The sequence below is a fragment of the Gobio gobio genome (genome assembly GCF_949357685.1).
Source record: "Gobio gobio genome assembly, chromosome: 13".
Taxonomy (NCBI): domain Eukaryota; kingdom Metazoa; phylum Chordata; class Actinopteri; order Cypriniformes; family Gobionidae; genus Gobio; species Gobio gobio.
In genome coordinates, this window is record NC_137106.1 from 38,796,478 (window position 1) to 38,821,043 (window position 24,566).

General features: G+C 37.6%; 1 protein-coding gene across 6 annotated transcripts in view; it reads left to right on the forward strand.

Moving 5' to 3' along the window:
* The window catches only part of syne1b (spectrin repeat containing, nuclear envelope 1b), a 199,198-nt gene that overhangs the window by 67,151 nt on the left and 107,481 nt on the right, over positions 1–24,566 (forward strand). For 3 of the 6 annotated variants that reach the window (XM_079833877.1, XM_079833873.1, XM_079833874.1), the window contains exons 52-78: positions 150–314; positions 2,122–2,478; positions 2,565–2,701; positions 3,155–3,332; positions 3,416–3,598; positions 4,325–4,468; positions 8,854–9,018; positions 9,475–9,647; positions 11,284–11,437; positions 11,531–11,674; positions 11,748–11,912; positions 13,099–13,416; positions 13,745–13,900; positions 14,435–14,608; positions 15,129–15,455; positions 17,385–17,537; positions 17,621–17,788; positions 18,009–18,185; positions 18,274–18,420; positions 19,116–19,241; positions 19,325–19,501; positions 19,862–20,127; positions 20,238–22,398; positions 22,752–23,089; positions 23,252–23,396; positions 23,503–23,721; positions 23,966–24,234. In XM_079833877.1, the coding sequence (XP_079690003.1) occupies positions 150–314; positions 2,122–2,478; positions 2,565–2,701; positions 3,155–3,332; positions 3,416–3,598; positions 4,325–4,468; positions 8,854–9,018; positions 9,475–9,647; positions 11,284–11,437; positions 11,531–11,674; positions 11,748–11,912; positions 13,099–13,416; positions 13,745–13,900; positions 14,435–14,608; positions 15,129–15,455; positions 17,385–17,537; positions 17,621–17,788; positions 18,009–18,185; positions 18,274–18,420; positions 19,116–19,241; positions 19,325–19,501; positions 19,862–20,127; positions 20,238–22,398; positions 22,752–23,089; positions 23,252–23,396; positions 23,503–23,721; positions 23,966–24,234 (7,286 nt within the window). Of the gene's footprint in view, positions 1–149; positions 315–2,121; positions 2,479–2,564; positions 2,702–3,154; positions 3,333–3,415; positions 3,599–4,324; positions 4,469–7,214; positions 7,371–8,853; positions 9,019–9,474; positions 9,648–11,283; positions 11,438–11,530; positions 11,675–11,747; positions 11,913–13,098; positions 13,417–13,744; positions 13,901–14,434; positions 14,609–15,128; positions 15,456–17,384; positions 17,538–17,620; positions 17,789–18,008; positions 18,186–18,273; positions 18,421–19,115; positions 19,242–19,324; positions 19,502–19,861; positions 20,128–20,237; positions 22,399–22,751; positions 23,090–23,251; positions 23,397–23,502; positions 23,722–23,965; positions 24,235–24,566 lie in introns of all 6 variants that reach the window. The other 3 variants (XM_079833876.1, XM_079833878.1, XM_079833875.1) reach the window with 2 other exon arrangements.

Here is a 24,566-nt window from a genome sequence, read left to right on the forward strand (position 1 = left end):
GAGGCAGAGATAATTGTTAGGATAAAAGATAATGAAACAATATTAATAATAATCTGAATTATTCACCAAAAGACCAAGAACATTTATTAAAAAATTTATAGTATAAGTTTTCTTTCTTCTGATATGTTTTATACTGTCTTGTGCTGTAGAGTAAGGTCCAACAGATGGAGGAGATCGTCAAAGAGCATGAGCAGTACGTGGAGTCGGTGCGTGACCTGAATGACTGGCTCACCTCGGCTAAAGAAGAGCTCCAGCGCTGGTCAGATATGTCTGGGGATGCAGCTTCTGTTCAGAGGAAACTCTCTAAAGTCAGGGTACGTTTATCTGTGTTTACTATAGACTTGGTCAGCATTACTGGGAATGCCCACAAAAACGTCATATCCGTGTGGCGTGGGGGAAAACAATCAATTCGAATGAACGCGCGTAGACCTTGTTAGATGTTTTATCTTTACTTTTTGTAATGATTACAATTGATTTTTGCTTGAAAAGTTGCTGTGTGGCGTTCTGCACCTCTAATAAGTTAAATCTGAAGTTTTATACTGCCGAGTAACAGAAGGAGCCATTCATCAATTCCGAAAGCCTGTGCACATATGCCCATTACAATTAAACATTTGCACTACATGATGATGTATTATTTATTGTAAAGATGAAGAAATAAGAGATTTTATTACTGCAATGGCAAAGGTTTGTTGAACAAAATCACCAATATAGTCATAAGTTATGACTCGAACTGTGTCAAAAGCAGTCAACTTGTCATTAAAGCAGTTTTCACGCATGCTCCCCCAAATATTACACATCACAATAGCCTACTTCATCTTTTGATGAAGACGGATGCTATAAAAAAGCAAAAAAACTTTGCTATTGTCAGTAATTTGAGAATAATATTGTGACATTGACATGCTTAACTAATTCATTCGTGCATGTCTGTATTAACAAGAAAAACGAATAAATAAACAGATAAAGCTACATGCATGCAAAACAACAGAAAACTGATGGATGTGTAAACTTTATCTAAACCTGATGTGTCATTGATGCCAAACAGCTCATCATATATAACTGGATTTTAGGCTTTTGACAAATATTTAAATTAACGTTTTACATTAGACTCTGTGCATTTCATGTCTATATTCTAGCCCAAACAAATACATAAACAAACGCCCTTTGCATTGCACACGGCATATTCAGAAAAACATTTCATAGCACAAGACAAGTTTTATGATCATGTCAAAATGTTAAATGTATGTAATACATGGCCTCTATTTAATTCAGGAACACAAATAAACATCTTCATCTAAAGACTAGGAGATTTATGAAGTAGACTAATAATATTTGTGGGAGCTGCATGCATTTTTGACTAGAAAATTACACCTCTGGCCATTGCGTTGGGTCGTTTTTTCAGTCACAGATACTGTACGAACAATCCGACCCTATACGACTCAGTTTTATCTATGTATCTTGCTTTGTTGAGCGGCAGAAGTGATTCTATATAGGCTATAGTGGGTTAATACCATGCATTTCCAGGGTTAGGGAATGGACTGTATTCTGTGAGCAGAAGAGACTCATTTTTTTTTACATTCGCCAAACTTTTGAACGCTTGTATAAAATAAGCTTTTGCAATGATAGATATTTTCAGCTGAGGTCTCCTATAAGAAATCTTGACATTATAGAACACCATACTGTAACCATGTTACCATGTCCAAAAAACATGGTAATACAATGATTTTTTTTGTAAGTAATATTTATAGTGTATTTCTTGAAAATTGTAAGATTTAAAATGGGTTATTCTTGTTCATTGTAAATAAAATTGACCCTAAAAGTGTGTAACACACCACACTGAAAACAATTTGGTGTATGATTTACATGGAATTTTGACTCAGAATCTGCTAGTAAATTTCATAAATAACTACAAAGAAAGCAAGTAACACATTGAATTAAACGTGACATTTTGTAGAAAGACTGAAATAGTATTCTCTTGTATAAAACATACTATAATAAAAAAAAAATTGTCATGTGCTCCGATATTTTATCATGCACGACAACAACCAGAAACCTTTACTAAGAAAGTAAACCGAGTCAGTTTTGATTTCATGTTAACTTTAATGTATTGTAATTCCATTTTAGGGGCTGTTAGACTCCAAGAAGCAAGGACGTGAGCGCCTGACCCGTGTGCAGAGCTGTGGTGCCGTCACACGGGACCACACTTCCACGGTGGGCTGTGAGGTTCTGGAGAGGGAGGAGTCCAACCTGCTCTCAGCCTGGGAACAGTGGGAGCGCGGAGCTAAACACGTGTGCTCTGGTCTGGAGGGTGTTCTGGCTCAGATGGCCAACTCCGAGCAGGAGTTCAACAGCTTAGCTACACAGCTGGAGCAGGACCTGCAGGAGTTCAGCAGCAAGCTGCAAGAGTGGCGCATCAAACTGCAGCAGGTGGAGGAAATGACCACTGGGGAAGAGGCTGTGCAGGGCTGGCAGATAGCGAAGGTAAAGCCTACAGAACAAAATAATTAAAGCTATATATACGTGTGTGTTCTTTTAACATAACTGTACTTAATGTTGTTATGACTCAGGACGCCCTGGAAGCACTGCTAAATGTGGAGCCCATGTCTGACAATGTGAAGTGTCAGCTGAATGACTTGTGCCGGTTCTCCAGAGATCTGGGCGCTCAATCTGAAAGAGTGTCCGCCCTCATTAAAGAATACAACAGGTAGGACAGCTCATGACAAACACTTCTAGGTGTTACATTGTTTTAATTTTAGCAGAAAGTCTAAGTACACAGAGACAGTTAACATTAGTTAGTGCATTAATTAACAAACTAATAATGAGCAATATATTTGGTTACACTTTATTTTAAGGTGTCATTGTTACAATGTAATTATAGATGCTTCACGACCAATTTCAAAGTTACGTGCGACTGCCGCTAGGGTGAAATGCAACAAACGTATGCGAATGTCGGTTATAGTATATAAGGCAGCTTTAGAGCTCTGTCACCAAACCAAGAATAAACCAGACCGAAGTGACAGAACCCTGACAGCATCAGAGATTCTGCAAATGGTAGACGTGCCATCTAAGACTGAGACTGCATGATATCAGTTTGGTTCAAATCCCTGCAGTGAAATCTTTTTCTTCAGCACTGTCGTTTACATCTTCTTCACTGTAGCCTCAGTCTCCAGGCGTCCCGGGAGTGTCAGGGAAAAGAGAAGCTCCTGGAGCAGCGCTTCCGTGCTGCTTTTCGAGACTTCCAGCAGTGGCTGGTCAATGCGAAAATCAATACAGCCAAATGTTTTGATGTGCCTCAGAACCTGGCGGAAGCATCGTCCAGCCTGCTGAAGATCCAGGTCTAATTCTATTGATTTTCCAATGAATTCCGGTCCAGTTTGGAGAGTTTTGCATTTATGAGAGTACATTTTTCTCATTGCAGGAGTTTCTAAGTGACCGTGAGCAAGGCCATGGCAAACTAAACACGGTGGCAGCCAGCGGAGAGCTACTGATGAGTATCACTGCCAAAGACAGAGTGGAGTCGGTCAGAGCCAAAATAAACACAACCAGAGAAGACTGGAAAACACTCATGACCAATCTGCATCAGAGAGAGACCGCCTTACAGGTGTCCTGCGCTATGAGAGATCATTTGATCATAAAAAATTCACACACATTTGTTAATCTGTTGACATCTGTTACTCTTGCTTTGGGCCAGTAAACTACCACTCAAAACTATGGGAGCATGTTTCCACCAGGGAATAAAAATTCTCAGAATTCTGACTTAATAATTCTTAACTCATAATAGTAAGTTTATATCTCACAATTTTGAGAACAAAGTCAGAATTGTGAGATAAAAAGTGCAAACAACCTTTTTTATTTTTTTATTCCGTGGCAGAAACAAGATTGCATGCAACATCTAAAAATCTAGTTACATTTATTATTCATGTTATTCAATATTTCTTGGAATCTCAAGGCGTACTTAAAAGGTTAGTTCACCCAGCAGTTTCTTCTGAACACAAAAGAAGATATTTTGAAGAATATGGGTTACTAAACATTTGATGGACACCTTTGACTTCCGTATTAGGGACAAAAAATACTATGGAAGTCAATGGGGTCCTTCAACTTTTTGGTTACCAACTTTCTTTAAAAAATCTTCTTTTGTGTTCAGCAGAAGAAAGAAACTCATACAGGTTTGGAACAACTTAAGGGTGAGGAAATGATGACAGAATTTTCATTTTTGGGTGAACTATGCCTTTAAGTATATCATTTAGCAAAAAACATTATAAATTCCTGATGTAGCTAATCAATCGTTCTCTCTTTAAATGTAGCTTCATTGACTATTTTGTTCCAGAATCTTCAGTCTCAGATGCGGGACTTTGAAACGAGCGTGGAGCCGCTCCAGGATTGGCTGAATGAAACCGAAGAAGGCGTACGGGAGAGCAGCAGTCGACTACATGACCTCACAGCCAAGAAACAGGAACTGCACAGGTTACAGGTGTAGTACAATGTAACCAATACCATCTTTATTCACAGCCATTAGCAGAAGAGCCATTCACAAGCATCATTCTAGCTGATCGGAATAGTTATGCTTCATGCCATTGCTGCTGAACATGAAATAGCATTCACAACTCATTTGACATATTTCTCTGTGAAATTGGAAATTCAATGAGAAAAATATGTGTACTTTACAATTTGTAAAAATATGTAGGGCAGGGATTTTATGCATCAGAAGTTGTTTCTAAGTCTATCCCCTGGTTTGACAGACAAGTCTTAAGCTATTCCCAGACTAAAATTCATGTTTGAGCTGTTGTTACTGAAAGCAACTTGCACTGGCATATCTTAAAATATGTTAGTTCCATTGTTTTGTCTCAAGATTCACACCAGTAATGTTTTTTTCTACGGCACGTTTATAAAAGCTACTTAAATGCTCTAAATGAACTAAGGCATAATCCTGGCTTAGTCTAAGCCTTTTCTGTGAAACCGGGCCTAAGGTAATAGCCATTTGGCGGTTGGTTGACGTTATGAAATAGCCTGCATGCCTTGGTGACATCATTCGAAAAGCAGAGTCGTTTCAGAGGCCAGGGCTGCGTTTCCCAAAAGCATCTTAAGCCTAAGTTGATCGTAAAAACGATTGTACGAGTGATCTTAATATTAAGGTCTGTTTCCCAAAAGCATCGTAACTTAAGTAGCACTTGAAAACGATCGTAGATCTACGAGTGCTCTGGAGTAATCGTTAAGCTCTAAGGTTATCGTAAGAAGACAGAGTTATGAGGTCACCTACAGGACAACCGGCAGATTACACCTTTAACTTTATTCAAGTGCATTGTGATAATACTATAAGGTTTTGATTGTACTTTATTGTACACTTGTTTTATTATTTTTTAATTTTAATATTCTCATTATTATCAATGTTGATAAAAAAAAAAACAGTTCTGCTGCTTATTATTTTTGTGTTTTTTTTTTTTTAATTTTATGAGGCCAGGTAACAAACAAAAAAAATTATAAATACACATCTGAATTAAATGAGGATATTTATTTCGTCTTTTTGAAAGGGATCTTTTCTTGTTTTTTTTTGTTCAGCCATTTTGTCAGTGCCTCAGCCTGTATGTAGTTGCTTTATATAGACGAGTTTTGATTGCTAATCCACATCAGATGACAATTATTAGGTGAAACGTTCAGAGGAAACGATTCCGTATAAGGTTATATTTCAGCACTTCGCAAATGGACAGCGACTCTTAAGTAGCACTTAGAGCGCGTTCTCGCACGTTCATGTTAAGTAAATTTTTGGGAAACGCACGTGGCATTGCTGCGAGTGATCGTAACTTCGCTCGTAGAACATGCTCTTTAGAGCTAAGATACATCGTTATTGGGAAACCCGGCCCAGGCAAGTTATTTTATTTTAATGAAAGATTATTAAGACAATTTGTGCCAGTGTTATTTTAGTATTATTTACGTATTAATATTTTAAATATTTTTTTGTCATTTTGGTACTTTAGTTAGTACAACAACATATATATTACGTTTTAAGTTTTCCTTTTAATATTAATATTTTATTTTAACAGAAATGTTTAGTTTTAGTTTTAACCCTTGTGCATCAGATTAAAAAAAGTTACACATTGGTCCATAGAGGACAAAAATGTCAAAGTCAAATAACAGTAAAAAAAATGTTTTATTAGGAGCACAGACTTAAGTTTGCTCTCATTTTAACAAAAAAGTTTAAAAAGTGAAACTAAAAAAAAAGTTATAGAGGTTTAAGTTTATGAAAATTATTTATGAATAATATGTTATATAAAATATATATTTTATGAAACATGTTGAACTCTAAAACTTCTAGAAAATCAAAGCCATTATATCTAAACAAGTTGTGTTCCAAATTTGAGGTTAAACTTAATTTGCTCTCAGTAAGATTTAGTTTGGACTTGTTTGCAGTTGTCGCAGTTGCAGTTCGCTCTCAAATATTACAAGCACGCACACACAATTTTTTTTATTACACACATACACACCACACTCTGACATCCATACTAACAAACCCACACAGTTACAGCTGCATAATTTATCAAATTGGCTCTATAATATGCAGAAGCGGAGAACAGGAAAAAAGTATTTGCTTTATAGGCCAAACCTTAGAAAATGGCAAATTTTGATCAAATAAATGCAGCCTTCGTGAACATAAAAACATCTTTCAAAAACACTTAAAAATCTTACTGACCCCAAACTTTTGGATGGAAGTGTAAAACTTTTAAACAAAATATTGTATATATTTATAAACGTATATAAAATTTTAAACAAATATCCTTAGCAGAACCCAGATGTTTCTCATAAAATTCTCATAAAACCAAATATCTGAGCTCTGTTGTCCATTTTAAATCTCTATACTCCTAGAGTTTGCCAAATGTCTATTTTTATTTCTCCTAAACATGAATAATCCTAAAACTTATCTTAAACTTATCTAAAACTTAACAAAAGAATACTGTGTGAACCTTCAAACTGTGTGAATCCCCCCAGTTTGTTTTATGTTGACTTTAATGTCAGATGTCTGTATAGATACTGATCAGTGCATTCGATCGAGTGTAGAAAACAGCTGCTTTCATGTCATGCTTTAATCTGCTTCTCTGTCATCGCTCATCCCCAGTTTTAACACCTGTCCTGTTCATGTGCTGCCATGTTGCTTTATTAATCATCTGACTAACCCAGGACTGTGTGCGATGCTGCTCTGTGCTAACGTGCCTGTGCTTTCACAGTCTCTGCTAGAGGAATTAGCCTCTAAGGAGTCTCAGCTGCACAGGTTGAGGGAGAAGGCCCAGCAGCTGTGGGACGGACACACGGCCGGAAAGGGCTTTGTGCACCGTGTCTCGCAGCTCTCAGCTCAGTACCTAGCTTTAAGCAACCTGACCAAGGTAACGTCCCATCTGTCTGCCCGATGGCTACCCGTCCCCAGTGCTGCAGAGGTCAACAGACTGTGTGAGGCACATAGGGCTGTGTCCAAAACCTTAAAAATACGGTTTTTATCATGTATCATGTATCAAATGAAGATTGGGAGCCATCAATCTATCTATCTGTCTATCTGTCAACTTTACTTTTTAAAATTTCAAAAATGATTTAAAATATAATTAATTTATATAGTTAGTTGGTTATTTACCTGTCTGTCTGTCTGTCTGTCTGTCTGTCTGTCTGTCTGTCTGTATATCTATCTATCTATCTATCTATCTATCTATCTATCTATCTATCTATCTATCTATCTATCTATCTATCTATCTATCTATCTATCTATCTATCTATCTATCTATCTATCTATCTATCTATCTGTCTGTCTGTCTGTCTGTCTGTCTGTCTGTCTGTCTGTCTGTCTGTCTGTCTGTCTGTCTGTCTGTCTGTCTGTATGTCTGTATGTCTGTCTGTCTATCTATTGTTCTGTCTGTCTGTCTGTCTGTCTGTCTGTCTGTCTGTCTGTCTGTCTATCTATTGTTCTGTCTGTATGTCTGTTTTCTGTCTGTCTGTCTGTCTGTCTGTCTATCTGTCTGTCTGTCTGTCTGTCTGTCTGTCTGTCTATCTGTCTATCTGTCTGTATGTCTGTCTGTCTATCTATTGTTCTGTCTGTATGTCTGTTTTCTGTCTGTCTGTCTGTCTGTCTGTCTGTCTGTCTGTCTGTCTGTCTGTCTATCTGTCTGTATGTCTGTCTGTCTGTCTATCTATTGTTCTGTCTGTATGTCTGTTTTCTGTCTGTCTGTCTATCAACTTTACATTTTTAAATTTAACAATTGATTTAAAAAAAATCTAATTTATGCATTTATTTCAACCAAGAAATAAGCATTGTGGTCATTTAAATGTTTGGATATCTAAATGATTTTGAATAATATTAAAACAAACAATTTTTCTTTATATGTACTTTCAAATGTTTGCTAAATCAGTGACCTTTGGTTTTGGACACAGCCCGTGTGTTTTTATTTTGGGTGGAGGACACATTTTATCTGGAAGCGTTGCATGGAGTAATTAAGCTCATAAACATTTCAGAAAGTATTGTTTTTGATGTTATATTCACATTGTATTTATGTGCTTAGTTAAGTACACAATTGTTGCACAAAAATGATGTATTTAGGGCAGTGTAAGTATATTTATTGGTGAACTACTAATAAAAAACAAAACAAATCATACAGAATAATCTTCCAGACCTGATAAGTATACAACATGACTAAAAAAGTGCTGTTGCTTTCCTTTTAACACATTGACTATTTCGAATAAGATGCTATCCCTACCAAATGATTAATTATTAACTGTATGTTATGATCACGTATGGATCGTGCACATAATATCCTAAGCAAATAATTCACTTTATCTTTGAAAACGGATTATTTATCAGATTATGTTGTGCTTGTCTGATAGGAAAAAGCTTCTAGAATCGACCGTATTGTGTCCGAGCACCAGCTGTTCTCACAGGGCCTGAAAGAGCTGCAGAACTGGGTGGCTGATACAAGTCACATGCTGCAAACCTACTGCACTCCCACCGCTGACAAAAACGTGCTGGACAGCAGGATGATCAAACTCGAGGTGAAGAACACAGCGGATAATATATATATATATATATATATATATATATATATATATATATATATATATATATATATATATATATATATATATATATATATATATATATATATATATATATATATATATATATATATATATATATATATATATATATATATATCTATCACCATAAATAACCATATTTACTTCCGAAATGATAACTGGATGCCACATAAATCAAACATTAAAATAGAGCGAAGTCATGCAACATTAATGTAGCATACTATTGTATGTTGTTGAATATTGCATACGGTTTCACATACTACTTTTGTAGTGGCCAATATAACAGTGTGCAGTATTCAGTAAGCACAGGACTACATTCTGAACAATTCATCTTAAGTATTTGACTTTTTCGACATTTGATTTCATGATTTATCATGTCGTTGACCTAATAAATGCATATATGTTACCCAGGCTTTACTGACGGCCCGTCAAGAGAAGGAAATACAGCTGAAAATGCTGCTAACAAGAGGAGAGACGGTTCAGAGGAACACCTCAGCTGAAGGTGTACCTCTGGTCCGCCAACAAATCGAGGACATCAAGGACTCCTGGGATGGACTGCTGTCAGCATCGATTCAATGCAAAAGGTCAACGTGGTCTTATTAAAATAAGTGCATTTTTTATAATAACAATAATTATACCATCCTTTCATTTGTGAACTTTATATCACTGGGTTACAAAAATAATCATGTATATACATTAGGGCTGTCATGCGATCACAAATTTTAATCTAATTAATTACATGATGTGGCGATTGAATCATCGAATTAATTGCAAATCAAACGCACATCAAATTTAGTTGAGAAATTACCCCCAAAAGATAATTTAAAGTCATTATTGCGTAAAGCATCAAATAGACATTACAAGAAGTAGCGTCAAGAAATATTTTGGGTGAATTATACCTTTAATGTTTTTTTTATTAATATGTAAATATGAAATTATTTTTTAATTAAATTATACTATAAATAAGAAAATAAAATTGCCAGTTGGTGGCCAGTTAAATGTTTTAATAATTAAGTCTCTGATTCATTCATTCATTCATTCATTCATTCAATTTGTTCAAACGCCTGATTTATTCAAGAGTGAAGTAAATGGTTTACTTCATGAATGGTCCATTGAATCATTGGTTCACCTGATTCGTTCAAAACACAGATGCTGTGTGTTGCTTGAAGACAAACAGTTCTGCTTTGTCTTCACATTTTCGTTAGCAAAACTGAGCAAAACAGACAATATTGTGTCTAAAATAACAAAATTTTAACTTCATATTTATTGAACTGAAAATCAGTAACGCATTTGCACTCATGCTATTCTGGACCGTATAGCTTAATCATATCATTATGTAAATATATGAGAAACATTTTTTTGCCCTATATTTTGGCTTTTAGGGACATTCTAACTGTATTCTATTGGCTCCATCACACACTGTTGTTACCCTGCATCATATATTTCATCAATCAACTGTATGAAATTGTTATCTAAATTACAAATGAAAAGAACACATGATCTTTTTTTTTTATTATTATTCTGAACCAAGCATATTCAAACCACCCAGCTTACAGGGAACATTCTCTGAACTTTGGCCAATGTTCTAGCAAGGTTCTCTCAAAGTAATGAACATTATTCCAAAAATGAGTATACTGTAGATTAGAGCGTTTGTTCAAAGCTATTTGGAAACATTATTAATTCATTGTTCATGGAAGTTTTTTTTCTAAAACTTATTTGTTTGATTTTCATCCAAAAAAATTAAAATGTTACCACTTGTGAATATGTAGAGAACATTAAAAGTAACGTTCCCATGTTTGCAAAATAAAAAATAAATAAAAAAAGTAATGTTACCTTCATGTTCGGATAATCATTTTTAGAAAAACATTTTAAGAACATTTAAAAAACTAGATGATTTAAACATTCAGAGAACATTTAGAAATAACGTTTTTCATCATTTAAAGGGAATTTTAGCACAACACATATTTTTGTTAGCTGGGCAAGAGGTCTGATTCATAATACTAACAAATGAATAATAACTGAAATCATTGAAAAATGGCTTCCCATTAGGTTTAAAACAAAAAACGAAGAAAACTGGCCCTATAAACCCTACAAAACCACACAGTATATAGCGAATTCTAGATTCCTATACAGACAAAATGGTTGTTAATAAAAAGAATGTTCTTTGCTGAAGTTGAATTAGGTAGTATATTAAATGGTGTTATGTTTGACTTTGAACAGTCAACTGGAGGGTGCTCTGTCACAGTGGACCAGTTACCAGGAGGACGTACGTCAGTTTGTGAGCTGGATGGAGACTGTGGAGGAGACTTTAAACTCTGCAGACAAACAGTGTTCTGAAATGAGAGACAAAACCACCAACCTGGGCAAAGCCAAAGTACGGTGTTATTGTCAATGAGTCTCTGAATAATTTTTAATTATATTCTAATAAATGTCAGTCCTTTCTTACAAAACATTCTCCTCATTTCAGTTGCTCTTAGAGGATGTTTTAAGTCACAGCAGCGTTCTGGATGTCATATCCATGAAGGGATCCAACATGGCCGAGCACTATGTCACCCAGCTAGAGATTCAAGACCTGCAAGAGCGCTATAACATTGTCAAAAACAAAGCCCAGGTATAATGAGTCCCTCATTCATCCTCATACAGAATATTTAGCATGTGTTTATGCACTAATTTTTCTGCCACAGTGTGCAGTTGCCAAAGCGGAGGAGCTGGTGTCGGCCCATCAGGAGTACCAGCGCAGTCTGCATGATTTTAAAGACTGGCTGGAGCAACAGCAGGAGAGACTGAGCTGCTACACACAGCTGGAGGGAGACGTCGAGACTCTAGAGGACACGCTACGCAAACTACAGGTCAGAAGATGTTATTGTGAGGCACGTTATTTCCTGAGCAAATTTGACAGCGGATTTGTTCATTTTATAAATAAGTTTGAAACATCTTGCAGGAGTTCTAATATATTTTCTGTTTTAATGAATAATGCTTTATATATTTAGTATTTCCCAAATAATTGAATATGCCGTTAACAAACACTATCATGCTTAAGATAAGTAGTGCATGTATATTAAAATATACATTTTATGCAACATTTTTATGACAATATATGAATACAATTTTAGACTGTCTAACTGTTTTAAATTACATTTACTAATGTAATGTAATGTATTAAGATTTACCAGTAAATATTAATAATTACAGACACACCGATATAGACATTTTGGTTGATTTGGATTATTCTTGTGTTTTTATTGTGAAGTCTGATATTATAATTTTTTTCTGTTACTTAAAACGTGCTCATAATAAAGTTCTAATCTAAATGGTTAGAATATGTCAATATCAGACATTAAAACCTTATGATATATGGTAGAAAGATGCCTAATTGCTTCTACAGACGTAGACAAAATATTATTTTATATTAAATATTATATTCAGAAACTGGTAGTGTTCGTAATTTAAATAAATTCTAAAAGTAAAATTCATTTTAAGTTTCAAGAACCATATGTTCTTCAGCAAAACAATAGTTATCAAAGGGAAAAAAGTATAATTTCAGTACATTGTGATAATATTTTTAGTAGTTTAATTAAGTTAGATTGTTTTAAAATATTAATATTAATAACAAATTTTGTTACTTATAATATATTTTATATTTACATAATTGTAATTATAAGTTTTTTTTTAATATAACAAGTTAGATTATGTTAATATATTCATCTTAATAATTAATTATATATTACTTTTATATATTTTTATGTATTTTATATTTAAATTTAAAAAAATCATGTATTTTTATTATATAATTTTAATTATATTTAAATAGTTTTAAGCCATCCTGTAGCATTTTGGAAGCCCACCTTGTGGACCCGGCCCCTTAGTTTTGAATGACTGGTTTAAAGAAATGCCATTATTGGCAAATACCGATGGGATTTACAATGTATTGTGCATCCATATTCATATTTACAGTTTTTTTTCTGCGGAATAGTTTGATTATTTGGGGTTTTAATATAAATATGCATTAGAGAAATAACTAATATCCATCTTCAGGAGCTGCAGGTGCATTGCACAGAAGGTCATGCCCTGCTCAACACACTGCTGGTGACCCGAGAGCAGGTGATTCCCTGGGGCGTCCCGCAGTTAGAGGACCGATGCCTGGAGACGGTCCAGCAGGAGTGGGGCTCGTATCAGGCCCGGCTGGGTGAGACCAGATCTCAGCTCAACAGCGCTCTGGCCAAACTCCGGCAGATTGAGCAGAAGTTCCAGAGGCTGGATAACTGGCTCAAGGGGATGGAAACTAAAGGACAGTTACGCTCCGGCCGTCGATCTGACAGAGCAACAAAAGAGGCACAGCTACATCTCCTGAAGGTTGGAACAGGAAACATTCACAAAAAAATGGTGTAGGATTTACTTAGTAATTGCTAGTACATTTCACAAATAGTCACAAAGAAATGACAATTAACGCATTGAATTAAATGTGAAATTTTGAAATAGAAAGACTTGAACTAGTGTTTTCTTGTCAAATGTACACCAGTAAACTTCAACAAATAATGTTTTACACCGTAGTAACCATAAATCTGGATTGGTACACCAAAGGTTATAGGTTCAAACCCAAGATGAGGTTGCTCTTAGAGAACTGTTCCAGTTGAATGTATGTATGGAGTCAGTGATATATTGTTGTAATTTGTTTCTTCAGGGTTGGCATGAGGAGGTGCTGGCCTATCAGGAGGAGATTGAGGGTCTCAGTGTCCTGGCCCAACAGGTTTTAGAAGAGATGCCCATAAGCAGCAGAGTCAGCACTAGAGCCACACAACTGACGTCACGCTATCATGCCCTGCTGCTACACCTGCTGGTACACTTTAAACACACATTTACCTAACTATCTAAATGAAGACATGCCATAAACCTTCTATAAAGTGATTGTAATCACCTCAGACTAATCCTAACCGTAAAAAAACATTTTCACAATTTTAGAATAAAACGAAAATACTGTATTTACTCTATTTATGAATAATTGTGTGAGATTTAGCTACATGTAGCTTAATTTGTACCCAAAGTGTAGATAAGTAAACCCACAAAAAAACAAGATGGCTGTCTAAATGGGGACATATCATATAATTAATTTGTTTTTAGATAAACCCATTTATAATTTTGTGAAAGACTAACCATAACTCAAACCTTACCGCTAAAAGACAACCTAAGGCATTATTATTATTATTTATTTACATTATTTAGCACTCTTTCCTTCAAGGATATCTTATCATAATGAAGTCAGATTTAGCAAATTTTTGGGGATATTTTGCCTTTTAAAGTAATGTGAAAAGCACACATACTGCACAAGGTTTACAATGCTGAATTGAACTATTCATTTGATATGTGTTTGCAGGACACTATCAAGCAGCTGAAGGAGGAAGTGTCCAGTATTGAAGAATCCCAGAGTGTCTTTAGCACCTTCTCTGATTGGTTGAGCACAGCACAAAAGAACTTCAGTAGTGTGACCACGACTACCATTGATGTGGTTGATCGTGTTTCCATGGAGAAGAAGATGAAAAAATTAGAGGTATGACAAATGTGATAGTGATGATCTTTGGTTATTAAGATAAAGCAGCTTTATACTTTATACTTTTTTTTTTATTATTAACGAAATGAATAATTTTATTGAATTATATTGATCAAAAGTGACAGTAAATACATGTATAATGTTACAAAAGATTTCTATTTTAAAATAAATGCTGTTATATTCCATTCATCAAAGAATCCTGAAAAAAAAATGATCACAGTTTTCACAAAAATATCAAGAATCTGTTTATTTAACAGCAAATCTACATATTAGAATGATTTCTGAAGGATCATGTTACACTGAAGACTGTAGTGATGCTGAAAATTCAGCTTTGCAACACAGGAATAAATTACACTTTTAAATACATTAAAACAGTTATTTTAACTATTACTGTCCTCACTGTATTCTTAATCAAATAAATGCAGCCTAAGCATAAGAGACTTCTTTCAAAAACATTACACAATCTCAGACCCTAAACGGTAGTGCATATCCACATATGAATGAGTTTTTTATGTCTCAGGCTCTGCAGGGTGATATGGAACTGGGTCACACCTTCCTGAAGACCATGCGTGAAAAGACTGATCGTGCCATGACGTTCCTGGAGGAACCTGAGGGAGAGCAGCTCAAGGAGGAAGTCGACACCCGACTCTCCCAGCTGGAGGCGTTGATCAGAGCTCTGCGGTCAGAGCTTAGTGCCACAGAGAAATCTATACAGCTCTCCAAAGACTTCCTGGACAAATACAAGACTCAATCACAATGGCTCACAGAGACAAAATCACTGCTGGCGTCCCCTGTGGAGCCAAAGGCTGAACTTTACCAAAAAAAGGCTCAGCTAGCCAAATATAAGGTGAGCAAAGATTTTTGATTGCATTTTTTGGGGGGGGGGTTTGTGAAAAATGAAGACAATTGTGGTGACTAAAACGTTTTGAGTTTGACCACTTCCAGAGGTAGTCGAAAACACATTCAGCTGAATTGCTTTTGTAGTGTAAACGCTCATGTGGTCTAATGCGCTCAAATAGCCACAAAAGACCGCCTACTCTCTGCCTACTGACCTAATGCGTAAAAATTATGGGAAATGCGCTAGCCAGACAGGATTTAAACTTTGTCGGCTGAAGACCCAGGTTTGGTTTGAAGTAGGGATGCACCGAATCCAGATTTTAAGGGTTCGGCCGAATACCGAATCCACTGGTTAAGATTCTGCCGAATCCGAAACCGAATACCGAATCCTACTTCAATCCTCAGTCCATTATCAGAGTAAACACATTAATGAAGTAAACAATGTCTAGAGCAGTGTAGGGATGCTCATATTGCAAAATATGCTATGCGGTATTAAAATACAGTCAGTAGGCTAGTACAAGCTCCTGACTGGTGGAAAGCAAATGAAAGGCGCTTCCCGAGGCTGGCCACTCTAGCGAGGCGTTATCTCTGTATCCCCGGGACATCAGTGCCATCTGAAGCCTTGTTTAATGCTTTTCGTAGTGTGGTTTTGGTCAAGTTTACTAAAGTAAACATTGTCTTGCATGTTCTTCTCGCCGCTGTTTCCTGATGGTTTAAAGAACAATTACCCCGAGTCGCCCTTTGTCGTTTTAAAGAACAGCACAACAGAGAGCGCAGGAGGCGCGCGCGCTGTCAGTCAGCGGAGGCTCGCGCTGCGGAGACAGACGAACGTCGGCTATAAACCAGGATTGAGAGGGTGTTTCTGCCGCGGGTTTAACTGTTAACAGACTGCGCTCCAGACTTACCCACATCACTTAGACATGTTGCTTTAAAAAAAATAAAAACCATACAAGGTGTGGATTGAGGTAGGCCTGCTATTTTTATTTGACAAAAAAGTATTCCGGTTCTTCAAAGCTTCAAACGGATTCAGTGTATTTTCATTTTGTCATCTTAATTTGGTAATTATTTAAGTGAAAAAATATTTAGTGTTGGCCTATTTGTTTTATTCTTTTTATTTATATTTTATCTGATCTATGCTGCTGTTTGCACGGTAAAATAAACCAGTGAAAAAGTGTCTTTTTAACGGATCACAGACACTCGTCAATCTGCCAATTCGATATTATAATCTTATCAGTTAATGGTTAATAATCAGATAACGAGCAGCGGTTGTCGTTGGGAATATTAACCGAATGAGCACCAGCAGTGTATTTTTTATTTAATTTCATTTTAATTAAGAATAGCAACATTATGCCAGGATGACTGTCCTTCCTACCTGAAGTTGCTGCATTTTGGCTGCTGTCTGTAGATTCCTTGCACAACTCGTATTCTTTCGGATGTTTCATATGCAAATGTTTTAACAGCGGCTATTGTTTAGGGTCCTTGCCACCACGAGACATTGCATTGCAAATTGAACATGTAGCTCGACTTGAATCGCCTTCTTTTGACTAAAAGTACTGCCAGACAACACGTTTTCTGTTCACAAGTTCCATTTTCACTTTCTCACAGCCGACTGGATTCGAACGGTCCACCTAGTAAACACCTTCCCATAATCAATGGCGGCATCATTACGTTCGACCAGCGGAGGCGCATAGTGCAAGCCTAGGGTTCGGTTCGGTGGAAAAAAATTCTAAGGTTCGGTAGAAACCGAACCCCGTCAAAAAACCCAATATTCGGCCGAATCCGAACCCGAATCCTGGATTCGGTGCATCCATAGTTTGAAGATGGAAAACATACCAAGCACAATGTTCTCTCACCATTCCAGATTTATAAGACGCATTCACCATGTTCGGTGTGGTCTTGTGTCTTTACTATGTCAAATGCTTCCTTTGTCCCCTTCTAGACAATCCAGCAGACCATCCAATCCCATGAGTCAGCTGTCAAATCGGTTATAGAGAAGGGAGATGCACTTCTTGAAACCATCCGGGACCCGTCTGTCAGCGAGAACATCGGCAAGCTGAAAGCAGACTATCAAGACTTATGCAGTGATGCCAAGGTACTGTCATGCGTAATGCAAGACCCTTTGAAAATGTGTGTCTCTGCTACCTGTCTTCCATGCATTTTGCTGGTCTGTTGTAGGTCCATGTTAAGAGTTTGATGGAGAGCGTGAGAGAGCATGAGGACTATAATGGTGAACTACAAGACGTAGAGAAATGGCTGTTACAGATGTCTAGCAGGCTGGTCACCTCTGATTCCATGCAAAGTGGTAATTTAGAGACGGCCACACAACAGCTAGCCAGACACAAGGTGTGTGCACTGTTATTATAGCTATTAATTATATCTTCCCGATATACAATGAACTATAGCTTTGCAGCAACTTGCAAGCCGTAAAACGACCTTAAAATAAATAACAATCCATGCAGAAGTCACATAAACAGTTTCCTTTTGTATCACCTGGCATATGTTTATGTTTAACTAAATATATTTAGTTTGCATTCTAATTCTGAATTGGCCTATTTCTTCTCAGGCAATAATGGAGGAAATAGCTGGTTTTGAGGAGCGTTTGACCAGCCTGAAGGACAAAGGGGATTGTCTCACCAGTAGCTGCACAGACCAAGTCCAGGTCAAGATCAGTCAGCAGATCCAGGCACACCAGCAGGGAACCAGAGACAGCTATTCGGCTATCTGTAGCACGGCTCAGCGTGTGAGCACCCTTGCTAATAAAGGATCTCATTATCAGAAGGGTCATCTTATTTATTTCATAGTCTAATGTCTAAAATTTGGCTCATCAGGTGTATCAGAGTCTTGATCGTGAGCTCCAGAAGTACGTCAGCCATCAGGATACCCTGCAGCAGTGTCAGACGTGGCTGTCCACTGTTAAAGAGGAGATCCAGCTGCAGGCGCAGACTCCTTATGGCCTTCAGGAGGCTCTGAAGCAGGTAGATGCCTCAGAGCAGGAGAGTGATTCTGTGCTAACTGTTATAAACCAGCTTAGAAGGTGTCTGAACAAATCTAGACAAATACTATATATATATATAAACTTTTTTCATGCGTTGTTAGACCTGTCAAGTGCCACCTGTCTAAGGTTCCAATTGTAAGGTGCCAATTTATAAACAATCTTTACAGGAAATATTTTATCTAACAGGAAATAGTTCACTGACAAAAGACATGAAACATATCAGGATATAATCAGGATTAATATATAGGCCTATTATAATTTAAATAAGCAATACTGTTTTTCTGTTATTTTGTCCAGCAACAAAAAAAAAACATTCATTTTAAAACGTATGTTTAAATTGCCTCCAAAAGTGTAACTTTGGACATTCAGTAAACTTGTTAAATAAAAATATTAAAATATATAATATATGTTTATATCATATATAGATTATAGTATCAGTTATATAATTACGTTTTTTTAGACACAGTATATATTAAAATATATATATATCTTTATTTTTAATTATGTTTTTCATTAAGGTAACTATACATTATATATTATTTACTGAATCAAAAAGGGGAATTGCATAGACATTGTTTACAGAACTTGTAAAGCTATTTTATTTATGTTGTTATTATTTTTTGTCCATTTATGTTTTAATGCTATTTAGTAACATTTTGACTACTTACTCCACAGGTGAAACACTTCAGGGCCCTACAGGAGCAGGCCAGTACATATCTTGACTTGGTTTGTTCAGTGTGTGATTTATCGGATGAGTCTGTAAGGGCTACAGCTGCCAAAATACAGCAAACCAAAACAATGGTGAGTTTGATCATGCAGACTTAACTAACACTGCTTTAGGATGTAAAATGAATCTAGTTAATAATAATATGTCAATTCTACAGATTGAGGAGAGGATGACCATTTCTCAAGAGCTGTCAGATAGCTGGAGGGAGATTAAAGAGCAAAAACAGGAGCTCTCAATACTTTTCCAGGACATGGAACAGCAATTGCAAAGTCTCTCCAGGAGACCTGCAGAGCTGGAGCCCAAGATTGCACAAAACATGCTTGATCAAGCAAAAGTAAATATATGTCTGATTTGATGCATGTAATAACATTTTGTTATGTATTTTTATATATTTTAAAATGTTATTTATATAATTTTAAAATAGAAAAATAGTATATTAATATACTCTATATATTGGCAAATGTATCAGCAGAGGTGGACAAAGGCTAAATGTTTCAAATGTGGAGCAAGTTAATCAATTTTGATGACAGATTATGACAACAGACATTTTTATAATAATGTTAGAATAATATGCACATATGGATTGTGCACAAAAGGAACAGGGAGATTTATTTATAACATAAAAGAGTCCAATTTCATTTCTCATGTTGTCTTTTTATGCTTGTCTTGTCCTCTGTGTTCATGTTGCCTGTAGGAATTTGGCCAGCAGCTTCAAAGCAGACAAAGTACTCTGACTAAGATGACAGAGCTTGTGAGTAAGCTGACAGAAGGGAAGGAGTCTCCTGAGCATACAGAGATTGGTCGACTGAGTCATGCATGGCTGGAACTGTGCCATCAGGCTAACCAACTGCAGTCTCAGAGAGAGGAAGATCTGCAGAGGACTAAAGAGTATCATGACTGTATCAGTGCCATGGAAGCCCTCTTTGAACAGGTGTCCAAGGAATGGGATAACCTGGCCAGGTAGACCTATTATTCAGGATTTAGTGTAAATGTATTCGTATGTCACTTTTAATTAATGCTAGATTGAAAGTGTAATTTGAGACTTACATTATTCTTTCATGATTTTGTAGAACTGATGCTGAGAGTTCGTCTAATCATTTGGAGGCTCTTCGGAAACTCTCAGTTGTTCTTAAAGAAAAGAAAAACACACTTGAGGACCTCAAAGAGCAGAAGCAAAAAGTAATGTACCACTTAAACCTGGATGACAAAGAGCTGGTGAAGGAGCAGATCGGCCACTTTGAGCAGCGATGGGCCCATCTAGAGAGCCTCATTGAGAGGAAGATCCAAGACTCTATTGTGACCCTTGAAGACATGGGCCAAGTTGAGGCCCGTTTGAGGGAAGCTCGCGAATGGGCTGAGGAGCAGCAGCCTGCCCTGTCTGAAGCCATGAAGATGAGTCCTCCACCTGAGCTAGCACAGAGTTTCCTCTTTGACCATCTCACCATATGCAGTGAACTGGAAGTCAAGCAGCTTCTGCTGGCCCAGGCTATGAGCGATGCAGATAGGGTTTTAGCACACCTTGGGCTAAATGAAAGGCAAAGACTGCAGCAACTCATCTCAGAAACTCAAGCAGAAGTGGAGTCCTTGAGCGTCACAGTGGCTCAACGTAGGAAACACCTAAGCAAAGCCTTCACTGAGAGAACCCAGTTCCTGTTGGCTGTGAATCAAGCCATCACCTGGGTCCAACAGAATGAGAAGAAAGCACAAGCAGAGGAGTACATAGCCCTTCTTCCCGATGACCTATCTAAGCAAGTGAGGACATGCAGGAACATCCAGAGTAGCTTGAGGGCCTACCAGAGTGAGCTGACCTCCCTGTGGTCCCAAGGTAGGGATCTGATGAAAGATGCCTCTGAAGAAGAGAAATCTGAGATGCTAAACAAGCTCCAAGAGTTGCAGAATACCTTTGAGATTGCCCTACAGAAGTGTAGCCAGAGGCTTCAGGAGCTGGAAAAAGTATTGGTGACCAGGAAATACTTCAAGGCAGATCTTGAGAAGATATGCCAGTGGTTGAAGCAAGCTGATATTGTGACCTTCCCAGAGATCAACCTCATGAATGGAGATGCAGAATTGAGCTCGCAACTTACAAAATACCAACAAATATTGGATCAAGCCATGGAATATGAGAACCTTCTGCTAACTGTGCAAAGAACGGGTCAAGAAATACTTCCCACTCTGAATGAAGTCGACCATTGCTACTTAGATGAGAAACTGATTGCTCTTCCTCAACAGTACAATAATATTTTGGCATTAGCCAAAGAGAAACAGGAGAAAATACAGCAAGCCATTCTTGCCCGACAGGAATATGCCTCCTTTATTGATGTCACCCATAAAGCACTAAAAGAACTTGAGGAACAGTTCTACAACTTGGGGACGCAGTCTGTCAGCCTTAAGACTGAGGAAGTTGTCAGTCTTCAGGCAGATTATAAAGCCCTTCTAGAGGAGTTGACCAATCTCGGACAAGCCGTCAGTGAGCTTAACCAAAAGAAAGAGGGATTTCGAAGCACTGGTCAACCTTGGAGACCTGAAGAAATGACCCAACTGGTTAGCCTTTACAACGGACTCAAAAGATTGATTGAGCAAAGGGTAGAACATCTCGACGACACTCTGGAATCTTTCGAGGACCATCAAGCCATGGCTATGCAAGTTGATTCTGAGCTGAAGGCCACCAAAGAGCAATTGGTGAAAGTCAATGCAGAGACGCAGTCAGCTGAGGAGAGATTGAAAAACTATCATTCCCTGGCCGCTAGTCTTCAAGGTGCCAGCTCTCACCTCACTCGACTCATGGAGCAGATGGATGACCTGGTATCCCACATCGATACCGCTGCACACGAGGCTTCAAAGCAGCGGGTGACCTCTTGGCAGGAAGAGCTTCAGTCCTTACAGTCGGCTGTTGGAGAACTAATTGTGGAGTGTGAGAACAGGTTTGTACAGAGTAAAGACTTTGAGACCGAAGTCAATCGGACCTTAACTTGGCTCCAGCAAATCAAAGATGAACTTGGCTCTGAGGTGGTGGTAGATGTCAAGATTGAGAAGGTCCAAGAGGAAATCCGGAAGCAACAGATAATGCAAGAGGAAGTGCAGTCGAGGCTGAGGATAGTGGCGGCTCTTAGCACCAGAGAGAAACAGAAGTACACCAGTGCCAATGAGCTTGTTCCCGCTCACGTGGACTCAAGTCTACAAGAGATGGCCAAGCTGGAGGCTGATGTTCAACGTGCCCTTAGTTCCAAACAGGCAAGTTCAAAATGGGATTCTGGTGTTCCTACCAGGCCTCTTAATAAGATAAGCCAGCAAGAGTTCCTTAGTCAACCAATGGTTCCCCTACACTCTTAAAAATAAAGGTTCTTTATTGGCATATATGATTCCACGAAGAACCTTAAATGTCCATGGAACCTTTGCATTGCACAAAAGTTTATTATAGTGGATGGATTTTAAGAAATGTTCCATGAATGGTTCTTGGGGGAACCCAAAATTGTCACCATTATAGTCCTCACGCTCTCTCACCTATGGCATATGAAACCTTTTGGAACCTTTATTTTTTAAGAGTGTAGCTTACTAACTACTGAATCAAAATGTTTCTCTTATAGATTACATTAGAGCAAGCTCTTGCCTTGTGCCAGAAGTATCACTCCAGAATGCAAACAGCATGTGAGTGGCTGGAGGATGCTGTGGGCTTCTTGCAGCAGGCCAGTCTCGGGGTGGACGTGGAGAACTACGAGGAGTGTTTGAGGCAACAAGAAGATATCATGGCCACTGAACAGGAGTTCCTGGGTGTTCTTGAGGAGCTGGAATCGTTGCCACCTCAACTTGAAAACCTGGTCAACCCTACAGCCAAAGAGCAGCTTCGACTTAGTGTGGAGTCTGCACAGCAGAGAGGTGTGGAGGTCAGAGACCAGCTGCAGTGCCACCAAGACATCTTAAACAGGTACAATTGGTACACAGCACAGTTTTCCAGAACATTTTGAGTATTTAGATATATTAAGGGTTTGTTATTGTAAATTGACCCAAGTTTGATGCTAATAAAGACTGCTATTGTAGTTTGTTGTAGGCCTGAATTATAATCAAATTAACAATGTGACCTTTTCAGCTGTGTTGCCCAGTGGAATTCATATCAGGAGGCCAGACAGACAGTTATTGAGCTGATGAATGAGTCAGAGAAGAAGCTAACAGAGTTTTCCACAGCCAAGGCTGCAACGGGCCTTGAAGCTGAAGAGAAACTCAGGAGTCATAAGGTGAGCTAAGTGTGCCATATTGACTCTCTTTCTTGAGAAAATAAACTTATTCAACTGTCTACATGATGATAAACCAATTGAAAATATCTTCCTCTTTGGCCTGCAGTCGTTAGTATCCATGGTGAACAGTTTCCAAGAAAAATTGACTGGTCTGGAAGAGCAAGCATCACAGTTAGAGCAGATTGGAAGTGACGCCAGTAAAGCCACCATAAGTCGATCCATGACCACAGTGTGGCAGCGCTGGACCAGGTTACGAAGTGTAGCACGAGGCCAAGAGAGGGTGCTGGAGGATACGGCCCACGAATGGAGAACTTTCAGGGAAAAGGTCAGTTTCACTGACTCTCCATTTGATATTATGTTGTTATAATGCTATAACATTTAAATTGAAAATCAAATGGTTTGAATATATGTAAATATATATATATATATATATATATATATATATATATATATATATATATATATATATATATATATATATATAAAACATTTAACGGTACAAGCACTTGGGTTAACAGGTTAATGTAACAATTATAAAGTATTTCAAACAAGACAACTATGTTTTTCAGATGATGAAGGTTAGAGCTGTAACAGAAGAACTGAAGGGCCGTGTTCCTGATTGCACTGCTGAAAAAGCCTCCAAAGCAACACTGCAGTCACATCTGGACCAATACGAGCTGGTTGGTCAGGACTTAGAGAGGGAGCTGTCTTCTCTAGCTCTCCTACGACAGTATGCTCTCAGCCTTCTAAATGATGTGGAGGTCTCTGTGCCAACGGCTGATCACGAGCAATTACCAAGTCTGAAGGAGATCAAGGCCATGCAAGATCAGCTAGAGAGGTGTGTAATCTTTCTCCAAACCAATGCAAACCAATAATTATGAAATCCGGCAACAAAAATATTATGTATAGTTCAAAATATGCTAATCTGTTTAGTACTTTTAAAACCTGTCAAAGAAAAGAGTACACTGTTTTTACAGAATTTATAGCAACACTGAAATTGGCTAATACCAATATTGTGCAATATTAGTTCAACTACTAATTCAACTGTCTACAGTAACCAATGGATTTGTAGCATGTGCAAATAGTAAAACCTGATTGCTGACCAGTTTATTGTCGTTGTAGTTTTGCTTCCAAAATTGGCTTCAACAGAACAATGCTAATAATTGGCCT